The sequence below is a fragment of the Melospiza georgiana genome, chromosome 11 (genome assembly GCF_028018845.1).
Source record: "Melospiza georgiana isolate bMelGeo1 chromosome 11, bMelGeo1.pri, whole genome shotgun sequence".
In the NCBI taxonomy this organism is placed as follows: Eukaryota; Metazoa; Chordata; class Aves; order Passeriformes; family Passerellidae; genus Melospiza; species Melospiza georgiana.
In genome coordinates, this window is record NC_080440.1 from 8,929,188 (window position 1) to 8,951,987 (window position 22,800).

At 45.1% G+C, this 22,800-nt stretch overlaps 1 protein-coding gene across 1 annotated transcript; it reads left to right on the plus strand.

The window, feature by feature from the left end:
* The first annotated feature begins 4,590 nt into the window (after nt 1-4,590).
* Nucleotides 4,591-21,999, plus strand: ACOX2 (acyl-CoA oxidase 2). The gene is made up of 15 exons (XM_058031850.1): nt 4,591-4,785; nt 5,444-5,727; nt 6,912-7,074; nt 9,675-9,826; nt 10,088-10,195; nt 10,863-10,982; nt 11,464-11,579; nt 11,977-12,149; nt 13,217-13,379; nt 14,030-14,220; nt 15,359-15,520; nt 16,480-16,585; nt 18,521-18,738; nt 20,440-20,569; nt 21,279-21,999. The coding sequence occupies exons 2-15, from the start codon at nt 5,568-5,570 to the stop codon at nt 21,339-21,341; spliced, it is 2,025 nt and encodes a 674-aa protein (XP_057887833.1). The 5' UTR covers nt 4,591-4,785; nt 5,444-5,567; the 3' UTR covers nt 21,342-21,999.
* Nucleotides 22,000-22,800: the final 801 nt, after the last annotated feature.

Genomic DNA, 22,800 nt, shown 5'->3' on the forward strand with positions numbered 1-22,800 from the left:
AACTGGGCATTTATACATATTTATAAAAAAGTTACTAACCATTCTCTAGTCTCCTGGTGCAGTGGGATGTTTCATTTCAGAGGGCTGCTGCTTGACCTGGCAGCTTGAGTAAAACATCTGAGCCACATCACGTGTCAAGAGCAGTGACACAGCTATGGAGCTTCTGTGACAGACTGGCCTGTAAAAGCCCTTAACTCAGCCTCAATCCTTGAACATCCCATCCCATGGCACTGACTCTGCTGTAGTTTTTAAAGCCCTTGCTCACGTGCTTGTTCTAAACATGATTTTATTTCAAAAATCCATATTGCATATTGTCACTATGGGTCAAACAAAATTTGAAAGGATCTATTAACAGCCTTTCCAACTGGGAAGCTTTTTATACAGGTTATGATTAAAACCATAAGAAAGAAGCAGCATCCAGTATTTTTTCACTGGGAAAAAAAAGCCAAATTTCTCCAAGGACAAAAAACTGTTGCTAAGGATGCTTGTATATAGCTGTAAACAGTGCTGCATGATACTCCATAGGTAACATCAGTGTAAGTAACTAGCCAGAATTACTGTGCTGAGGTTTTGTGAGGAGTTATGGCATAGATTAAGTAACCTTGTTCAAAGAGCTCCAAAAAATTCAGCAAATTAATTTGTAATTTTGCCACAGATGGAAATGCACTCCAGGAGAGGCAATCTGTCGCTCCATATGCCCCAGTGAAATCCATGGTATCAGCTCACCCTGCCTGGGACAGGGGCATTTATGCAAGTCCTTGGGTGGGAGCCATCCAGTAAGGTCAGCAGTGAAGAGGCAGAAAGGATTTTGCTGCTCTTCTAAAGTATTCAAATGTTACCTGGAGGGGAAAAATAAATCAAAGTGTCTCCCTTTGTCCACCAAGCACAGAGAGGGGCTGCACACAACACAGCCATTGTGGCTGGGGGTGTCTGGGTCATTTCCAGCAGAGGTCCCAAAGGGTGAGGGAGGGCTGGGTGACACTGTCCTAACTCAGGCTGGGCTAGCAGAGTCACAAGAAATCCTCCCAGCAGTGGGGAGACAGCAGAAAGCCCCGACCCAGCTGCCCACCAGGACCCCACAGGCTGTGAGCTGGGACACAGCAGCAGGGACAGCCAGCACAGGCAGTGCCTGGGGCACACAGCAGGGCAGGCAGAGCTCCAGCCCTGACCAGAGCTCCAGGCACATGGGAAATGATCCTTTCACTGCTGAAGTATTGGCTTAAACATCACAGCATTTTCCAGCACAGCTCTGCTCACCCCTCTGAACTGATAACCCCCAGCTGGGCTCAGACACAGAGCTTGTACAGCTTTCACCAATGCTCTTGAGCTTCATGGAACAGCAGTGAGGAGATGGCACCCTAAAAAATCAGTGTAGGTATCACCAGGAAGATTTTGGACTATCTTTGTGTCTCTATTTCTTTTGCATTAATTTTTTCCCTATGCTTCTAAAGCACATTCCTGAATAAAACCAGTGTATCCAGAAGGTACAGATTATCAGAGTGTTGATGGAAGACAGTTTTTTGCACTGTGTATGTTGATTATGTGGTATATAGTCTGTATTCTGTGTTGGTGTTTATAAATTTATATTAAACTATATGTGATGCACCTCTGCTGAATTAAACCTCACTGTTTAATGTGGACACTTCTGAAGAAATAAACTAAATGATGATTGTATATTTTGCTCTTTTCCACAAGGAACTGAAAAAGCTCCAAGGATACAAACAGACAACAGCCAAATAAACTACATGAACATAAAAAACAATGAAGTCTGACACCAATTCCTTTATTAATGTTGTGTTAAGTCACTCATCACTGAGCTCTTTGCATCATCTGCACCCAACACTGCATCCACTGCTTATTCTCAGACACCATCTCAATTTGATGAAAGTATAAGGACACACAAATTGTGAATCAGGCTTTGTGCACTGAAATTCCAGTCTGATTTCTAACTGACTGTGGATGCGCACCTGCCTGGCAGGGTAAAATCCACACAAAGCCAAGGAAACACGTCCTTGGATTTAATTTAAAAACACGTTTTTGAACTGACAAGTAATCCTCACACTAGTGAGCCTATTTAATTATTTTTAAACATTTTAAAAGTTGCTTTAGCAGCAACCAAAGACCACAGGTTTAGGAGATAAGAAAAAGAGATGATGCCTCACATGTGCAGGTCACGCACACCATGGTTCCTGAGAGCCAGGACTAAAACTGAATGCAGTGAAGCAATGAAAAAGACTTTTCTGTCTCATTAGCAACATCCTTATCAGCACAGATGCCAACATCCCACCCAGAACAAGGCAGAGGTGGTGCTTGGATGCATTTCTCTGATACCAGGTATCTGCTGGGGTTGCCACACTGGGAGGTGTTCCCTGTGGCGCTGGTGTGGTCAGTCAGCTCCTCAGTGGGGGTGAGATCTCCTCCAAACCTGTTCTTCAGGTCAGGTTTACAAAACATCTTCCCACCCCTTTGATGCTGACAACAACAGCTCCCTGCTGCCCTACCATGGCAGGTTGTGTACTTCACTTCCTGGCATAAACCTTTCAAAGCAACAAATCTTCTCTACACCTTTGGTTAGACATGAGACCAGGGCACTCATGCAGGGCTTTGTAAAATGCTTTATCAACCTTTCCCAGCCCCAGCAGTGAGGTTTCAATGGGCTGTGCCCCAAAACTCCTGACAGTGATCACACACCTCCTTCCATGCATGGATGCCAATGGTAGCTGTTCATTGTGACAGTTTCTCTTCTGTGGAAGAGAGTAAGAACCAATCACTTCTGCTCTTTAAAGATAAAAACCTTTTAGCTATGCTCTAACTGCTCCATTGCCTGGGATTTCTCCAACTGCCAGAGTTTTCAATACCAGCTTTGCTCTTTATCCAGGTCATGCTGAGATCTCTTCTCCTATGCACTCACTCCTGAAGTGCTCCTACATAATTTGCTGCAGTGAAATTTCCTGTCAAGGAACATTTACATTTTACTGCCTGATTTACTCCTCGTGACTGCCTCAGAAATGGGAAGTTCTGGTTTCCTTCCTCAAGCCAGTGGTACCCTCAGACTGGCCCTGGCTGAACACCCCTTCCCAGGAATTCGCCACTGCCTATCCTAGGTGTTCTCCATACTTAGATCATTTCCCAAAATGATCTAAAACTGCCACAGACTGAAACTTCATCAACTTTGTGTTGATGAAAGCATTATATGAAATCTTGAATTCATCATGATAGTGGTGAGATCCAGCCCAATGAAAATGGGCAAAAATGCAAAATTATCAGCAACATAATAATGACAGAGTGTTCCAACACACCATGACCAGGTGCTCTTGTGGGTTTTGTTGGTTCTCATCACAGCGCATGAGATCTCTGGGCTTCCACAGGCACTCGGAGCCGAGCTGGGTGTGCGGCTCTGGTGGCTCTCCAGCTCAGACCTCACTAACACAGACTGGCAATGACCTACTCAGGCAGCACCTGAGCCTGCCCAAATATAAACCTGCATGAACATCAGGCTGCAAAGAGATTCAGGGACAGGCTTTTTCCAATCTGTCATCCCTCACCCTCCCTTCAGGAGACTCAGACCCACCCGCTGAATTACAAACAGCAGTCAAGAAGCACAAGGCCGAGCACTTCTGACTCCAGCAGAAGGAAATGTAAGAACAAATGGAAAAATCCCACAGAGCACTTCAGAAGGATGTACTGCCTCCCCACCACTCATGACCCCAAGTCACTGTGGGATGTGACACTGTGCAGTACAGAGCAGAAACTGGCACATCCCCAGGACACCCTGTCACTCTGGGAGTGGATGGAGCCACATGACATCTTTAATCCACCAGAGTGATCCCGAACACACCGTCCACTGCCCGAGAGCCACTCACTGCATTGCAGCTGGCTGCTCTCATTGCCTGCTGCTCCTCGTGGCTGCTGGGCTTGGTTCAGCAAACTCAGCTCCAGGCTTAAAATTATCGTTACCCAAAACTACATCCGATGTCCCAACATTTGCTTAACTTCCCATATTAAAGCAAGCCTTCTGTAATGTGAACCCCAGGCGTTGTACCCCGCTCATTCCCAGACAAAGCAGTTTCCAGCGTGGGTCGCAGCGGCAGCACAGGCCCATGGATGGGCCATGCCCAGGGGGATCCTCTGCTGGATTTCTCTCCCGTCAGGCTCACCCTGCTGTAGGCATGGTCAGAGGGGTGTGAGGGATGTGAGCTCCCATCTCCTGCCCAGCAGGGACAGGCTCAGTACAGCCGGAGATGAGGGAGCCCATCCCGTGTCAGGCTCCCTCGGGCCCCCGCATTCAGTACAGCCGGAGGTGAAGGAGCACATCCCGTGTCGGGCCCCCGGCACAGCCCTGCTCCCCGGCCCTGCAGCCCGAGCTGCGGGAAGGGCTGAGGGCAGAGCCCTGACACAGCTGGGGAAACGCTGAGCACATCAGAGCCCCAGGCAAGGAGCAGCGCCAGACCCAAGCGTGCTGCTCTCCACCCGGAGCGGGCTACGAAAACAATAAACCAAAATTAAAAACACCAGAAGAAGGGCAGGGTGTCCATTAGGGGACAGAGCTGGAAGAGCAATCTCCAAGGTGCCAGCTGCCTTTAGCGGATACAAGCAGCCCCGTTTGGACGCGCGGAGCCCTCCGAGCGCTGTGGGATTTTCCTGCCTGCAGAGGTCAGCGCTCCCCGGAACACCCGCGGCCCGGTGCGCCGGCTCCGGGGACAAGGTCCCCGCACAGGGCTCGGCAGCCGCGGCCCAGACAGGAGGCAGCAGCCGGACGGCTCCACGGAGGACGCCTGAGACGAGGTACGTGGGGGACTGCGTTTGCACGGAGAGAAAGCAATCGCGTTTTCCTCCCGGAGGCGCACGGAAGAGGAAGCTGAGGCCGAGGCGGCCCCGGTGCCCAGCGCCGCGCTCCAGTGACGGCTCAAGGGCAGTCCCCGGTTACCCCGGCCGTGGGTGCCCGCCGCGCTGCCCCGGGGCTTTTCTCCCTGCACCAAGACACCTTGAACTAAAGACCTGATATCAGAAAAAGCAGGAATTAATAACACATTTGCAGTGTTTTCCAGAGTTTGTATTTCTTAAAGTAATCTAATGCTTGGAAAGGCAACAGCCTCTTCAAAGGAAAAATCTGATTTGTTTTCTACTCACTTCGGTTTTGTTTTTACTAGTGTCCTGCGACCAGTCTCACTAACATGGGTTAGGGGTTGAGCCCCAAGGACAGAGGCAGCACAGGCAAGGCCACCAGTGCCTGTGAGCCCTGGGCCAGAAACTCCTGTAAACATTAACACATAGCAGTGGGATATTGCAGCATTAACTTTTCATAGAATACTGGGGACAGACTGGGAAAAGAAAAATATTTATGTTTTGAAAGATGTCATAAAACCTGCAATTTGAGTTCCTATAAATCTCCACTGTCCATTGCAATGAGGAGTGCCTAAATATTCACACAACCCTTGTGCAGGTGCAACATCTTGGCCAACCTACCAAAACCATCCTCGCTGTGCCAACGCCTCCATCAGGCATCCAGTGACGGGTGCCAGTGCCAGAGGAGCCCTGTCCCTTTGCAGAGCAGCGCAGGCTCCGGGATGGCTCTGCTGGAGACCAGCAAGCACTGTCAGGGCTCGGTGCTCGGCAGCGTGAACCCCGACCTCGGCAGCGAGCGGCAGACGGCCTCCTTCTGTGTGGAGAGGCTCACGGCCCTGCTGGACGGCGGCGCCGAGCAGACACGGATTCGGAGGGCAGTGGGTGAGTGACCCTCAGACAAGGCCCTGCTGGGGGCTGGCGCAGGCCATGCCTGTGTCCTGCTGCTCTGCTGCTCCTTTGCAGCACAGTGGGGTTTGTGCTCCTGGGCATTTGCTTATCCCCCATCTCTTTAAAAAGTGGGAGTGTGGAGCTGGAGTCTTCTCTTCATGTAAATCAATGCAACTCCTCCGCAGCCACTCCTGCTGTCTGAAGCTTTTCCTCCTCCCTGCTCCCATCCCCTGTCTCTGGCAAGACTGGTTAAACTGGAATACAAGAACTGGGGGTCGAGGATCCATGTGTGAGGGCAATGCGTGCAGGGGCTGGTGCTGCTGTGCAGAAATGCACATCACGTGTGAACCACAGCCAGCTTTCCTCCTTGGCACATTGGGCTCATCCAGGTGGGGAATTTCGTGCGTGGGTTGGCTCAACCAGGCTGAGCTGCTCTCACTCGTGATGGGTGTGCCAAAAAATGACTGTTGCTCAGGAGAAATAGAGGGGAAAAAACTCTCACTGTTGTCTCTGTAACGGCATCCATATTATACACTTACCAGAGGAAAACAGCACAGCCACTGGGATTGCCCTCTTCACAGTGACACTGGAGTTCAGTATAACCTTCCACATCAATAGATTCAAGGTTTTAAGGCAAAATGGACAAGGGGAGTGTTCAAACTGACACAGAAATAGTGACTATGAGTTGTTGTGTAACAGTGCCATGGGCTGGTAACATACTGAGCAGGACACCCAGCAGGCTCCAGCCATAATCCACCCTCTGGCTAATGCAGCTCACCACAGCCTGGTCAAAATGCAGCTCACCACAGCCCTTACAGCTCTCACAGCAGTTGGAGGCAGAGGGATCCTTGGCATCTTCTGCCAGAAGTCACCTCTCCCACCCTGACCAGGGAGGGTGCCTTACCCTGCAGGGTCACCATTTCCACTGAACTACCATTTCCCTCTCTCAGGCCCACTCAGTTCCCCCTGTGCTTCCCCAAACTCGCTGCTTTTCAGACTTAGATGTGACAGCCATGGGAGCCAGAACTGGCAAAACAAAATCTGCCTGCAAGCACCCTAAAAATCACAGCATCAGGATCCATGAGTCCAGTCCTGCCTGCTCTTCCTGAATGTGGCTCAAGGCACTGCCTGCACTTCCCCAGCCCCAGGAGAACCAACTGTTCTGTGTTGCTTTGCAGTGGAAGCCATCGAATCTGACCCTGTATTTAGCAGAGAAAATCAGTATTTCCAGACCCAGAATGAGAGGTACGAAGCAGCAGTCAGGAAGGCTGTTCATCTCCAGAAAAAGATGCATGAGATGGGATGGACTGAGAATGGACCTGAATATAAGTACATTTACAGGTGATTTCATTTTTTTTTCTATGTACAACTAATTTTTTTTAAAGAATCAGCTTTAGCAAATGCTGGGAAAGGCTAAGAGCTGACAGATGAGGTTTGGATAAAAATGTGCTCCAGGTTTTTACTTCAGCATCACACTTGGGAAAAGAGAAAATGGGGGTACATGACTGGAACCTCTCAGAGAGCAGCACATGGGTACAGTGTGATAGATCAAGCAGTTCACAACCACAACATGAGATTTCCACTTCAACAATCTCATTACTTGTGCTGCAGCTCACATACCATCCCTTAGACATTTTTAAATGTATAACTAGAATTGGAAGTGGTGCTGTTTCAGTTCCATTACTGACTTCTAAATAAATCAAATATTACATTTTGTGTATCTAGAAAACACATATTTTATTAAAGGAAAAAAAAAAAAGGAAAAAACTCACCTTAGTTTGTAGGTAAATGAGAATAAAGTGTTTTCACAGTCCTTTGCTTTAAAAGTTTTCTCAACACTTCATGTGGGGTTGAGCTCCACATTCCCATTGCTTGCCCCTCCTTTCCCCTTTGCTCAGTCAGTTCCTGGCTGGCTGTTGCCCAGGGCACGCTGTCTGCTTGGTGGGGTCACATTCCCAGTAGGAAGGTGCAAGTTCAGAAGTGTCACTCTGAAGGGCAAAGCTTGTCCCTTGCACAGCACTTCTGACACCCAGAGCCAATTTTTGGCATTTCATAGACTCATAGCACAGTTAGAGTTGGAAAGGACATTTAAAGGTCATCTAGTCCATCTAGCCTTCTGCAACGAGCAACAACATCTTCAGCTAGATCAGGTTGCTCAGAGCCTTGATCTGGCCTGACCTGGAATGTTTACAGAGAGGGGCATCCACCAGCTCTCTGGGCAACCTGTGCCACTGTTTCACCATGCTCAATGAAAATGAGCTCTTCATTATGTCTAGTCTAAATCTACCTTCTTTTAGTTCAAAACCATCACCCCTTGCCCTGTGGTAGCAGCCCTGCTAAAAAGTTGACCCCATCATATGAAAGATGATCGTTTTTTATGCTGAGCCCTTCACCACTTACAGCGAGCAGAACTAATGAAGGGGGAAATGTGCCATGAAGAGCTCTTGGACCTGATCATTATATTCCCATTTAAAAGCAGCTCTCCACTGCTCTCTCAGAACAAAAAACATCCCACCCAGCTGTGCTTTTATCAGGCCCCCTGATGCCAAAGGCTGCAGCAGGACCAGCCCTGGGCTGTCCCATTTGCTGGATGAGGAGCAGAGCTGTCTGGCAGGGCAGCTCTTGCCTGATGGAACTGCAGGTGAGCACCAAGCTCCTATGACAGAACCCTGGCTCCCAGTGCCAGGCACAGTGAATCACTCACACAATTTAAAATCCAGCTTTTCAAATCGCAGCTAAAGGAACATTATTTCTGGCCAGGCTGCCAAGGATTCATTAAGTCATTTTCTGTTAATCAAAGCAATTTTCCTTTAACTTCTTTGTTCATATTTCCCCCCCACACACACACACACTGTTTCAGCATGATTAATTCTCTCTCAGGGCCAGTATAAAAGAAAGGTCAGAGTCATTTGTTAACAACAGAAGGTATCTATGTGAAAGGAGATGCTCTCTAGAGCATTGCAGTAAAGCAATGTGCTAACATCCACTCAGCTGCTGAGAACAGCACAGGCACTCACTTGCACATGTACCTGTATCTGTGAGGTGATTCAACCATGATCTGAGGAATCCCAGGAAGAGGGAGAGGAATAGTTATATTCCTCAGGTTTTCTTATTATTTCTCAGACACTAAAAAAGCTTAAATAAATTTCTCATTTGCACCATGGAAATCACTGTACCCAAGTTCCCATACACCTTTCTGGTGTTTCTGGAATAGAGCTTTTTAATGTATGCAGATGGTGATGGTGAAGGACCAGGGGTTACTTGGATGTATTTTCATTTTTCTACAAGAAAATAACATCTGAATTTGGGACAAATCTCCATGAACCCAGTATTGTTCACTGACTGCAAAAGGCAGCAAACAAACAGCAAAAAGCACAACAACAAACCAAACATACCATGGTATTTCTCCAGAATGGGAATGGGAAGGTTCAGGAGATCCAGGTCCCAGATACCCACATGTGTAATTCAGTCTAATATGCCTCATAGGAAATTGCTAGGGTTTGGGGTTTTTCAAGTAGGGTGCTGTTTTGTTCTTTCTTTTTAGTTCAGCTTCAAAATCTGACTTAAATAATCAAGAAAAAAAAATCCTCTAAAGTAAATTAAAAATATGAAATGCTCACAGAGTGTCAGGAGCTCTGGAGCTGGGTTGTGCTTTTAGCTCAGCATCTGCTACTCAGAACAGATAATTCCTTCAAGACCAAGTGAAATGAGCAAGCAACACATATGCAAACTCTGTTATGAAAAAAAGAGACAAAAGCAGCTTGGAAGGGCACTTTTCCTGCAACACTGTGCTGATGCTGGGTGCTGGGCAAGGTATGACAAGGCAGAAAGCAAAAGGCAGCAGGTGGTACTGTCTGGTGACCGCTGCAGTGCCACTGCCTCATTCCTCACATGCCTGGGACTCCATCCCCTGAAACGCTGCCCTTGTGCCTTCTCTGCAGGGCACTGTCAGGAGATGTCGCGTTCCTCCTTCACCGCGTCTTCATGAGAAGCATTTCAGTGCTGGGCTCGGACAGACAGATTGCCAAGTGGATTCCTCTCGCCACCCAGCACAAGCTTATTGGGAGCTACGCCCAGACTGAACTGGGGCACGGTAAGGCTGCAGGGAAAACAGCTTTTCTCTATGACACAAGCCTGCAGCCCAGATTCCCGTGGGAATTTGACTCCACACTGTCCATCCTTTACTGGAACGGGGGTGGTTGGGTTCTCGTTCATGGTTCTCATCAGAAGGGTAACCACAAAACCCTAATAGTACCCACGGCCAGCTTCCAGGGATCCTTTGCTCTCTCCATCCCTGTGATATACCAGGAAATAGATACATAGATAGATACTTTTTTAATTTCTTTTTTTAAAGGCACTTATCTTCAGGGTTTGGAAACAACAGCAGTCTTTGATACTGCTACTCAGGAGTTTATACTGAACACACCAAAGATCTCTGCCATGAAGTGGTGGCCTGGAGACAGTAAGTACCACACAAAATATCTTGGGTTTTGCCTCCTTCAGTTACTCCATCTACCCTGGTTAAGTTCAGTGTTTGAGGGTCCAGGTGCTAGCAGAAGACTTCAATAAAAGATACTCACATGGACAAGCAAGTAAGAGAAAGGAGGTTGTCCAAGTTCAAAGGCCACAAAGGAGCCACCATCATCTACAAAAACCTTTGGGTTGCAGGCTGAAGAACTTCACTGAGGAAAGCTTTTACTCTGCAGGAATAAATCTTCTTTTTAAATAATACTCAGACAACCAAAAACTGCAGGGAGGTCATCAGCATAAAGGATTCGAGTCATCAGACAGTCTCAGCATAAAGGATTCAAGTGTGAAATTCTTTGCTCCCTTCAGGAAGGTATTTCACAAAAAATAACTGGAGTCACTGTAACAGCCACAGCACTTCCCACTCTCACCACTACTATTAGCTCAAACTGTTTATTTTTTCTCATATTCTGTTACAAAACTGTTAATCCAAGCCTCATAGGCACCAAAAGAGGCAGAATGATGGTGCAACTTCTGAGCAGGCTGATTTAGGTTGTGCTGACCCATACCTAAGACCCAACACATAATTAGTACTCATCTCTCTTAACTGTGTTTGTGCTGTACCTTGTCTTAAGGGAATGGGGCTGTTTTTCTTCTCACAGTGGGAAGATCAGCAACCCACACAGTGGTCTTTGCCCAGCTGTACATCCATGGGAAGTGCTATGGCATCCATCCCTTCATTGTGCAGATACGCAGCCTTCAGGACCATTCCCTCTGCCCAGGTAAATAACCCCAGACACTGCAGCACTTGTGCATGTGCTCTGCCTATTTTGCCCTTAAATGTTTTCTAAAACATTGGGCCCAGGGCAAGTTATAATTGCCAAAACCAAGCCAAGAGAGATAGCCAAGGTGCAGTTATCATTAACCCCAACCTTTTGATCTGAAGGGAAATTTAACATATCTTCACCATGTCCAGACCAAGCCCTTGACATTACCAGAAGCCTGGGTTGCTCTGAGCACCTCTGCATTAACACCTCAGTTCTGACCCCAACCCCAGCCAGCACAGATCCATCTGTCAATGGATCATGGAAACAAACTACTGCAAGGCATTCTAATGCCTGTTTCACCCCTCGGGCAAGATCACCCATGCTGGGGAAGAAGCAGAGCTGACCATGCCCTTCTTTGGGGGTCCCCATCCTGACACAAAATGGGGAGGAAAAAGTTCAAGTGGAAGCAAGCAGGCTGTGTTTTCTCCTGCTGCAGGCGTAACTGCAGGAGACATCGGTCCCAAAATGAATTTTGAGCACATTGACAACGGCTACCTCCTGCTGAAGAACGTGCGCGTCCCCAGGGAGAACATGCTGAGCAAGTTTTGTGAGGTATGTGTGGACTCACATCACAAACTTGCTGTCAGACTCTCATTCCACAGCCAGAGAAACAACAGGGAATTGTCTAAATTTGGGACAAAAATCTTCCTTTGAGTGTCAGCAAGTCTCTGAGGTTTTACCAAGGGCAGAAGGCACCTGAATCCTAAATGAAAATCAGCGTCAAGAATTCCACATTCAGAAGCTGGGGATCATGGGGCAGGCAGAACCTACCTCTGCCACAAACAGTAAGAGTTTGTCTTTTCAAATGGATGTATTTCATCCATCATCCATAAAAGCATTGTTTACATTCAGTGAAGGATTTTTATATCCATTTTATTCCATGCATAGCAATTACACATCCACAGTAGTACTGACTAAGGCAGCACCTGACAGCCTCTCTCTACCCTAGGTTCGACCAGATGGCACCTATGTAAGACAGGGCTCCCAGCAGATCAATTATTTCACAATGACGTCCGTGCGCATTTCCCTCATTTCAGACGAGGTTCTGACTCCCCTCCAGAAGGCGTGCACCATCGCCATCCGCTACTCCGTGGTTCGCCGCCAGTCCAAGCTAAAGCCTGGGTAATGCCACACATCCCACTGGGAAGGGGACTGGACCCTGTGTTCCCCCACACCAGTTTGTATTTCTTCTCCTCATCTTATCTTTCAGCCCATCACTGGCTGATTTCCTGGCCCAGACAGGGCATGATAAACATGTTTCCCCAGTATTTACATTAACGAGCTTCAGTCAAAGTACAAGAGAATGTTTACAGTTCTTTCCAAGATAAGTTTCATACTTTGAATAGGTCAGTGGCTCACGCAGGCAACTTATTCTTTTATAACTGGCCTTCCCCTGTAATCCCATAACTGAGCAGAATCCAGACAAAATGGACAAGTTGCTGAATTCTTATTCCATAGTGCCCTACTAATGAATGCAACATTAAAATACCTTCAACCATCCAGAAACCTAGTATTCAAACTTGAAGCACTGAATTGTATTCAGTGTTGAATCCTCATTATTTTTAAAGAAATATGTTTATTTGAACGGATTACAAAGATTTCCATTTAAATGTCCTTTCAAAAGCAGAAAGATCCTAGTGAAAACACAGTTCAGTTCAAGCACAAACCAAACAGAAGAGCACAGCAGCTGAACTATTGTAGTAACCAATTCCAGTGATTGAAGTCCTAAATGTACCAACCACAGAAGTGAAAAAGAACATCCAAAAACAGCTCAGAAAACTTAAAATCATTCAGACTCAGATATTTTCAGGGAAACATTTCTATGCACAGGGCCACAAAGATTCTGTTTAAAAAGCCAAAGTTTATCAGGTGCAATGCCACTGCCTTTTCTGCAGCACCTAACAACTTGCTGTCCTTGAAGGCCTCACTCTCATCCTCTCCTGCAGTCCCTGTTCCCCTCTGTACTGACTGACCACACAGAGCCTTTTCTACACTGTTAGGCTTTTTAGGGGTTGTTTCTCCAATAGTTCAGCAAGCTGGACAGATTTGCTGCCACACTGTCAGCTCAGTCTTGTGCACACACTGCTTCTTGGTAACGAAAAACGCTGTTTTCATTCTGCAGCAGGTGAAGTAACAGTAGCTATGCCCATGTCCATACTCCCCCTGCTTCATCAGCTGTCTTCCAACAGGGAACAAGAAGCAAAAATCCTTGACTACCAGACTCAGCAAGAGAAACTGCTGCCCCAGCTGGCAGCAGCCTATGCCTTTCATTTCACCAATGACTACCTGCAGGAGCTATTTGACAAGGGGTACAGAGAGATCCAGAGGAAGAATTTTGACATGCTGCCAGAGGTGAGCTGCAGCAGGATTAACTCATACAGCACTTCTGTTCCCTAAATGTTAAAGTATTGTAGCAAATTGGAGGAGCATTCCTCTCACCACTAGAGAACTGGAGAAAGAGGAAGCACTAATTGCTCCAATGACGTGTCCCAGATCTGCAACCAGTCAGCAGCAGCATTCACTGTACCACCCCAAACTTTTTGTTTTGGGAACCATTGCAGAGTGAAAAGTCCTTGAAAAGCATGTCCAGAACCTTGTTCCAAGTAGCTGGTGGCACAAAGTGTTATTACACAACTTCAGCTCCAGTGCGCATGCACATACATCTGAGCCAAAACCAAAAATGGGACTTTTTAAACAGAACAGAATATTTTGCAATTAAGTGCTTGAAATGAAAACACACTCTGAACAAAGGTGGCCAAAGCCAGAACTGGCTGAGAGAAATCCAAAAATGCATAAACTGACTACAGTGTGCCCAGCAGGAGCATGTGCAGCATCCCAGAGAGACACCAAAGGTCAGGCTCAGGGAACTGGGTGCTACCAGCATTCAAAGGGGAACCTGACAGGGATTTCATGCCCAGATATTGCACAAAATTAAAAAAAAAGGAACTTATTCTGAGGATTCCACTGGTAATACTCTGCTTTTTTTCTCCCTTTTTTAACAGCTCCATGCATTATCTTCAGGTTTTAAAGCCATGATCACTCAGCACTGCACAGCAGGAGTGGAGATCTGTCTCCGGGCCTGTGGGGGCCATGGCTACTCCCTGCTAAGTGGACTGCCTTCCTTGTATACCAAAATACTTGCCTCTTGTATTTATGAAGGGGAAAACACCATTTTGCTCCTGCAAACTGCCAGGTAACAATTCAAATATGTTCATCTAAAAGCCTGCCCCCTCATTTATTCAGCCTTTACCACTTCTTCTCCAAAACCAGTAAAACCAGCTACTCCTTTCTCACAGCACCATCTAAAAATACAGCTCAGGATATAAACTATTCATGCCTTCAGTCTAACAAGCATGGAAGTGTGTGGGAACTGGATTATCTCTTCTATTTTTGGTTTGGGGATGTATGCAGGTGCTGTTCTGCATAACCTCATTTTCCTCTTTGCCTGGTAGCACAGCAAAGGTATTGCTGTCAAAGTTTTGTGGGTAATGTTTTAAGCTACCAATGTGACAATGGTGCCATGTAACGCAATATTGGTAAAGTGGGGTTGATTCAGAGGAAGCAAAGTTGTGGGATGCTGAAAGTGGCTGAGTCATGCTCCAAGAACATCACATTCCTCCAAACACGCAGACTCATGATTATCAAGAGTAGAAGAAATACAGGGTAAAGAAACTACAGCTGCTTGAACTTTTAATAATGTTTGTTTTTACTAGAAGGAGAGAACCAGTGCACTTCCAAGGGTCAGAGCACCACATAGCTCTGTGCTGCCATGCAGACATTTTTGCACTCATTACTGCTTTTTGCAAGATCAACAGTAAAGTCAAGAGAAATGCTGTACCCTTTTCATTCCAGACCTGATCAGTCTAGCTCATAGCAGAGGTACCAAAAAACTAAGGGAGTGGGGAATGCTCCTTGTAAACTCTCTGCAAGGGTCTCATGTGTTAACATAATGTGACTGTGTGTTGGGGATCACAGAGGGTAAGACCAAATCACCATTAAAGCTCTAGAGCATTGAGAACTCAGGTTGCAAAGTTGATAATGTATCTAATCACTACACTGCTGAGACTGCCAATAGCCACAGCAAGTTTCTGCTGAAAAAAATATCATTATGGATTGCTGTAGTGTTTAATAAGGCAGACAGACTCACCACAGATCAGGTTACTGTGAGTAACATACAAAACAAAAGGTCATTACTTGTTCAAGTCCATTCTGGGCCACTCATGGGATGGGTCACACCTTGCTGCTCCTCACCTGAGCCCACTTTACTTTTTGCATGTCTGTTTGCTGCAAGATCAGCACCATGCCCTGCTCTGACTGTTACCTCTTCCCAGGTTCCTGATTAAGTGCTTCATGGCAGCCAGTGCTGGCCAGCCTGTGCCACCATCTGTCACTTATCTGGCTGCAGTGAAACATGGGAAGTGTCCAGCCAAGAACAAGTTGGATTTTCTCAGTCCAGATATTTACACTGAGGCCTATCAACATGTGGCAGTCAGGTCAGTACAGAGGGTGGGACACAGAATTTCTCTCTTTGACATCAGAAATGTGTTAAGAGCTCGGCTTCTTCCTTGCTTTAAAGGGAGGTAAAATAAAATAAGCTAAACTACGTTTGGTGCCATCTGTTCCTGAAAAGGAAAGGAAGGCAACACAGGGTTAACAGCCATGTCAGATGTTCAGTATGAAGCTTCCACACTCAGAAATTTTTAAGCTATGTGCTACCAAACAACTACATTTCACAGAGTTGGTGGCACTATTAAAGTAAATCCCAGACCACATCACTGAGTTGCTATCCAGTAAAATATTTATTGGACCCTGGGAAATTCTATTGGAATCTTAAAATTTCACATACCTGAGAAATTGATGTTTATTTTCAGTTTACACCACAGCAAGAACAGAGCCCCTCATTCTGTCTGTAGCCTTTTAACTACACACATTCAGCAACTCAACATAAATAAAAATCATAACATGAGTGGTCTCAGAATTATGTACACAGTTATGGGCTGTATAGGTGCCACCTCTGAAAGTCAGGGAAAAAGACAACCCTGCTGTCATTGAAACCAGTGTAAAAACAGCCACTCACCAAAAGATTCCTCAATGGGAACAGGATTTGAATCCCTGTGTAGAAAAGGAGAAATATAATGTGACAGCAGTCCAGTATTACTATTTGTTTTGCAAACTCTCCTTACACACACACAACCCAAGAAAGGCTCAGCCAAACCCCTGGTAAATACCCTGGAAGCTGAGAAGGCAGAAATCCTTCAGGACCAGGGTTGTCTGGGTTCTTCTCACAATTTATGCCCAGATTTTGCATAATCTAAGTTCACTCCTACTGAGTGTGGGTAACTCCAGATGTCAGAAATGCCACTTTGCACTTCAGTCACACACAACTCCTGAGTGAAAATTCATGCATGTGGGATGCACATACAAGATACTTTGTGCTTTTTCCATTTCCCAGGCTCACAAGCAGCACAGCAGCAAAGCTACAGGACTTGATCCAGTCTGGAGTCAAAAAGCATGATGCATGGAACCAGTGCACAGTGCAGCTGGTGCAGGCTGCAAAGGTTAGCAAAATTTATCTGCTTATCTGATTTTTGTCTTTATGAAACAATGTGCAACAGAAATTGCATGATTAGCTTAAAGCCTCAGTGCTGTTTATTGTTTCCTGTTGGCATCTAAGAGACAGCACAAACACTGGCACTGTGGTCTGCATGGTGGAAAAGTTGTATTAAGAAGCAATTCCTTACCTGAAAAATTTGCTGTCTGTATAGGCCAGGTAGAAAAAGACTAGGAGAAATGAAAGGGGGAAAAAATACATTCACAGTTAGGCTGCCACTACTGGCAGAATCAGACCTCCCATATCCTGCAACAAAACCCCATCTCCAGCCAACACTCATTTTTGTATAAGAATCCAGCGTTTCTGGTGCCCAGAGGAGTCTTCCTGAAGCCACTCCACTGCAAGCTGGTGGAGTCACAGCAAAGGGTGAAACATGCCTGGTACTTCTTCCATCTGGTGGAAAGACAACTGCAGGGAAAAGAGTGAAAACCAGTGATAAGTGCAATGTTAACTACTGCTGAAAGATAAATCAAATTTATAAGAGATGCTTTCAACTGAAGTAGCATTGGGACAGCAGCATTTGTTCCCTAAAACAAGTGTGAATTAGTACAGAATTGAGCAGAAAAGAGGGGAGAAAAGCCCTAAATATTAATGAAAACTAAATCTGTTGATAGTGCTGTATCTCCAAAAACCAAAAATTTTTTTAATATGCAATTAAAGTGCAATTCCACTACAGTTACGGTGAAGGCCTTCCCTTCCCATCCACAACTTATTTTAACACCATTTAGCATCCCATCCACAAATTTTAACGTTAACTATTTCTGAAGAGCCTAACATAAGCAGAGGGCTGGCTGTGGTATCATCAGCACTGCTGGCAGACTCTTCAGAAAATGGGATCCAGGCCCCCAGAGTCTCTTAAGTATTTCAAGGGCAGGAAAAGTCTCCAAACCCCTTGAATTTTCCCCATAACTTTAAAATTTTGATATACTGCTGCCTTCTTGGGGCAATTCTGTATTTACTTCTTATTCTATACCTTCCCTGGAGATTTACCCACACATCTGGCATGGCAGCTCTCTGAACTGACCCCTGCCAGCTCTCAGCTGAGTGGCTCAGACACTGGGCAGACGCCACTCAGGTTAATTGTTTGAGTTAATTGCTTGAGTGCCCACTCAGGGCCACTCAGCTTCTCAGGCAGGTTCTGCACTCCATACTGGCCTCCACCTCTGCTGCTTCACCAGGAAAAGCAGCAGTGCAGGTGTGCCATGCTTACACCTGCAGCTGGAAGGGAACTCAGCAGTGGGGGAATGAACTCACACAGATCCCAGCACCAACAACCACCCCCAGCAGTGTCAGTGCAGCCAGAATCAGCCTAATTAATTAATCTCTGCACCTCTGATAATATTCTAATATTCTATTGTGGGTCAGACATTCTGCTGGTGTGTAACCCCAAAATTACCAGTTTACTTAAAACCACAAAAGTGGGAGGTAAGTCTGGTTGTTCTTCTGACGATGGTGTTTCCAGAGCTGAAGCCTTGTGGACACTGATCCCAAAGTACCATGAGCCCAAGGTCTTCAACAGAAGTTTTCTCCTATTGATGTACAAGCAACATTCACTTACAACACGAGCACATTCCAATGTGTTTCCTTCACAGAAACTCTTTGGGATATTGATCAGAACTATTTAGAATAAGTATCAGCATGATTTCTGAAACAGTTTTATGGAGTTTACAAATACCATGGTGTTGACTGTTTACACATTCTGAATTCTGCTGTTGCTGTAAGCCATGAATGGAAAGGCCTGGTCACCCAGCAAACAAAGGATACAGACTGGAGAAGTGCCAGGGAAATGAAAAGGTTTTATATTCTTTGCAAGAACATTTGAGTCATTTGGCCTACTAAAGTGTTTGAGGTGCATTCACTGTTGATTGCATTTGTTTTCCAGGCTCACTGCCACTACATTGCAGTGAAAAACTTTGCAGAAACTGTGGAAAAACTCGAGACCAAGGCTGGCATCCAGAAGATTATGAAACATCTCTGTGACCTCTTTGCACTGCACGGGATCTTCTCAAACACAGGGGCCTTCCTGCATGATGGATACACATCTGCAGCTCAAATGGACATGGTCACTGCAGCCTACCTGGACCTCCTGGCTGTCATTCGGTGAGCTGCTCTGGCAGGACACACACAGCTCTCCAGTTTATCCCTGGGCTGGATATAAAAGGGTGCTGCTGTACCTATGGCAACATCTCCACAGTCAATTCACCTCATTCAGTGTTTATTTCCAGTGCCTGGCAGTACTAGAAATTGATTGAAACATCTACTCAGAGCTTGTTTTCGTGGTAAAACAGACCCCAGTGTCCTCTGCAATCTCTAAAGTTCTGTAACATAAAGTCTTAAATTATAAATGAAGAAGTCATGAACACTTTCTACCATCTGCAGTAGAGTGAAAGCAGGAAAATATGTAGTCAGAGCACACTGGCAGGAGGCAGCCACAGCAACCCATCACACATTGCAAAATGTGCTCAAGCCACAGCTAATACAGCCTCCTCTGTTGCCATGGCTGAGCTGCAACTGGTACCCAAACAATCCTGCCTACAGCTACTTCAGATGCATCTGCTCTACACCATTTATTACCAACTCTGTGAATTCTGAGTTAAGGTTTTCACTTACCACAGCACTCACAGAGGCTTTTTGACAAAGGGTTCAGCTGTTTGTTTAGAACATAGTAACTTATGGTGCAGAGGAGTTGCTACTGTATCTAAAATTCTACCTAAACCACCGGGAAAGAAACAAGAACACACTACAAGCAAGGGCTAAGCCAAACAACAAAGGTTTTCAGAACTGATAACAGAATCTGAATTGACATTAATTTTAACATAACATTTTCAAAAGCCTAACATGTTGTCTTTGGAATTCATTGCAATTTCTGTGTTAGTCCATGCCTTGTTAACTGGATTCAAGAATGGAGTATTTACATATTTACAGTTAGTAGAAAGGATATAACCACTTCCTGGTCTGTAGCAAAAACCCAGCCTTTCCCAAACCCTTTCAGCTCTTCCCCAAAAGGAACTGGAAGATAGAAATGCTGACATTTGAGCAAACCACTTTGCATCCTGGTACCTCAGGTGTGAGGTACAGCCAGCACAACTTCTAACACCCAAGAATGATGGAAGGATGAGGAAAAAGAAACCATCTCCTGCTTAGGAGGTGCTGCCTGTGCTCTCGTGTCCATACTGGCCCCTGGACTAGATGGGCCCTTGGATGGGTCAGGGTTGTTTTGCTCTTACAGATAGGAATAGAAGAGCTCAGCACTTCATGGTGAGATAATAGAAATACTGAAAGGTGGATGAAGGTTGAAGATCAGCAAAGCAACTTCACATCAATCTAGTGGGAACCTTATTCCATTTTATAAGACACACATACAGCATAAGAAAAATGAAAGAAGGAGAAAAATCAAAAGAACAAACTGGCAGAGACTACTGAGAAAAAATCTGACATGAGTCCTGAATTAGGGATGGAGCCCAGGTGATGGAGCCAGGGTGAAGACCCTGCAAACACCCACTCAGCAGTGCAGACAACTCAGGGCATTGGTAGAACATCACAGAATGACAAAATTATTAGGGTTGAAAGGGACCTCTGGAGATCATCTAGTCCAATCTCCCTCTCAGGCAGGGTCACCTAGATATGCTCTGAGGAATCAGAACAAACAGGATTTCCCCCCCCCCCAGTAAAGACAAGAGGAAAACTGGCATGAGCTTTCCAGGAGACACCTGGAATCTGCCAAGTTTATCTTTGAATTATTTTCCCATCTTGCAAAGCAGCACCTGTCAGTAACAGGAATGTCACTCCTGTGCTCTGTAGGAAGGATGCTGTGCCACTGGTGGATGCTTTTGACTTCACAGACAAGAGCCTGAACTCTGCTCTGGGCAGCTACGACGGGCAGGTTTACCAGCGCCTCTACGAGTGGGCTCAGAAATCACCCACCAACCAGGTAGGGATCAACTACAGCTGGGCAACCTCCAGGGCAGAAACTGCTTCTCTTCTAACAAAGCAATACAGACAAGAGACAAGAGCTTTTAATTCCTCTTTGTATCACATGGTACAGAATAAGCTAAAATTAAAGTCTGTTTACATATTATGGAACAGCACTAAATGCAGGGTATTTTCTATACACTAATGCTTTCTACTAGTGCAAAACTTGGGGTTTTAAATATGTTTAACTAGAAAGGGTATAAGTGCTAAACAAGGCAATTTGATCCTTCATGGTCTTTAGCACTTTGCTTTCTCAATTCATCCATACTGTGGAATAATGTAAAAATTTTGTGTGATGTAAATATGTATTGCTCTGCTTGAAAACTCATTTGGCCTTGAGTGGGATTTTTACTGTGGTAATTGGTATCCCTTTGAAATTCCACACTTGAACACAAAATTTGCCTTCAGCAAACATTCAAGTCCAAGCATATTTTCTGAGGTTAAATAGTATGCTGTCCCCTTTGGGAGGAGTGTGGTGTGCTGGTTATGAAGGACAGCACGTATTATAGGAAAAAAGATCTTGCACATAGTTGAAGCAGCTGCTGGTTTGTTGGTTGTTATTTAAGTAGTGCAGCTTTATGTGTTTCAGAGATTGTTCTTAAGAAAAAAAAACAGCCTTTCCCTTCTTAATTGCCATTAATTCCCTTCCACATTCTCTTTCTGAGCAGATGAGCCCAGCCTATGAGAGGTATTTGAAGCCACTTCTGCACAACACGCTATCGAAATTATGAAGAACATGTTCAAAGTGAAGGGGACACATTTCCTCCTGTTCTTTGTGCAGCAGTACATTTATGAAGCATCAGTAATGACTAATCAGAATTAATAATCAGTTGCTTACTTGCAGTTACAACAAGTATGAAAGATTCTCAGCCAGCCATTTGCAATTAGACAGATGCCAACAGCACTGAGTGGTACCTGCTGCTGTGAGACAATCCAGTCAGGAATGGTCCAGGGTTCATTGTTTTCAATCCTGAAGTGTCTTGACAGCATCAAAACTCTCATTTGACTTTCTTATTCTCTTTCTAAATCCACTATATGATGATTGAGGGGAAAAAAAAACCACCACCACACTGTGAACCCTCTCTCAGTGTGTAGTAGCTATATAGTGCCTTCAGAAAACCCAAAACAACCAACTTTACTGAAAAATCCATGGTGAAATCATGATTATTTTTAGGAACAAGTTGTTCTCTTTGATCAGAAACTATATTAGAAAATGCATCTGTTTTGACAATTAAAATAGCTCTTGATTTGCTCAGTACTGGAATATTCCTGCCTAATGAAGATGCAGACAAAGCTGATGCCAGCTCCAGTCTGCAGAATTTACCTTCCCATTAATAGAGCTGCTCATTTCTATAAATCTTGAGCTCCAATAAAGTGTATTATTTGGAATACTGCTTCTCTAAATATTATACTTCATAATTATGGAAAGGGCAAACTGATCCAGGCCAGTCATTAATTTGTTCATAAATTAAGTGTTGCAAAGAACATCTTGTGATTATAATTCAATGCCAGTTAACACAAATATTTCTTACCACGTGTTGCAAGAAAGAAACAACTTTTCCTGAGCTTCATCAGTTCTGCTTCTCTTCCCTCCTTCTTAGCAAGAATAAAGCTCTCACTGCTGCCTCTTATTACACAAGTCAAAAACCTGCAATGTATGAACAGGAAGAGACAAAATATGACAGAGAAATACCCCCAAGACAGCCTTCAGAACCAGATATGGGATGGAAAGCTCCCACTTACTTGGGACAAGAACTTCATGGGAGAACAGGATCCACTCCATGAAACAGATACCAACTCCCTTACTCCCAGCTGCAATCAAGTTAGATCATAATCAGAAATTCTATTAATTACTATGACAAAGGGACCAGGATAAGTAGAAATGTCTGTTTGAAAATGAATTAAGCCACAGAATTTGAGTGCCGTGACTTGAACATCACTAGAAAAACCATTCTTCAGTTAGAATTTATTTATAAAGTCACTACATGAAGTGCTGACAAACCAGGCAACTCTGTTAGCAGCTACAAGTATTATGCTCTGTGTTCCCTCCATCCCTATCCCTTTAGCCAGTACAAATATTTGCCATCTGTCTATCAATCTAAAGCAGTTTTCAGAAAACAAGCTTTGTCTTGTGTCTAATGAAGACATTTGAATCAACTCATTAACATAATCAACTAATTCCATAAAAAG

Coding starts and splice junctions, on each gene's coding strand:
- ACOX2 (XM_058031850.1), top strand. CDS start 5,568: ATGGCTCTGCTGGAGACCAGCAAGCACTGTCAGGGCTCGGTGCTCGGC. Junction 7,075..9,674: donor GAATATAAGTACATTTACAG/GTGATTTCATTT, acceptor CCTTCTCTGCAG/GGCACTGTCAGGAGATGTCG. Junction 20,570..21,278: donor AGAAATCACCCACCAACCAG/GTAGGGATCAAC, acceptor CTTTCTGAGCAG/ATGAGCCCAGCCTATGAGAG.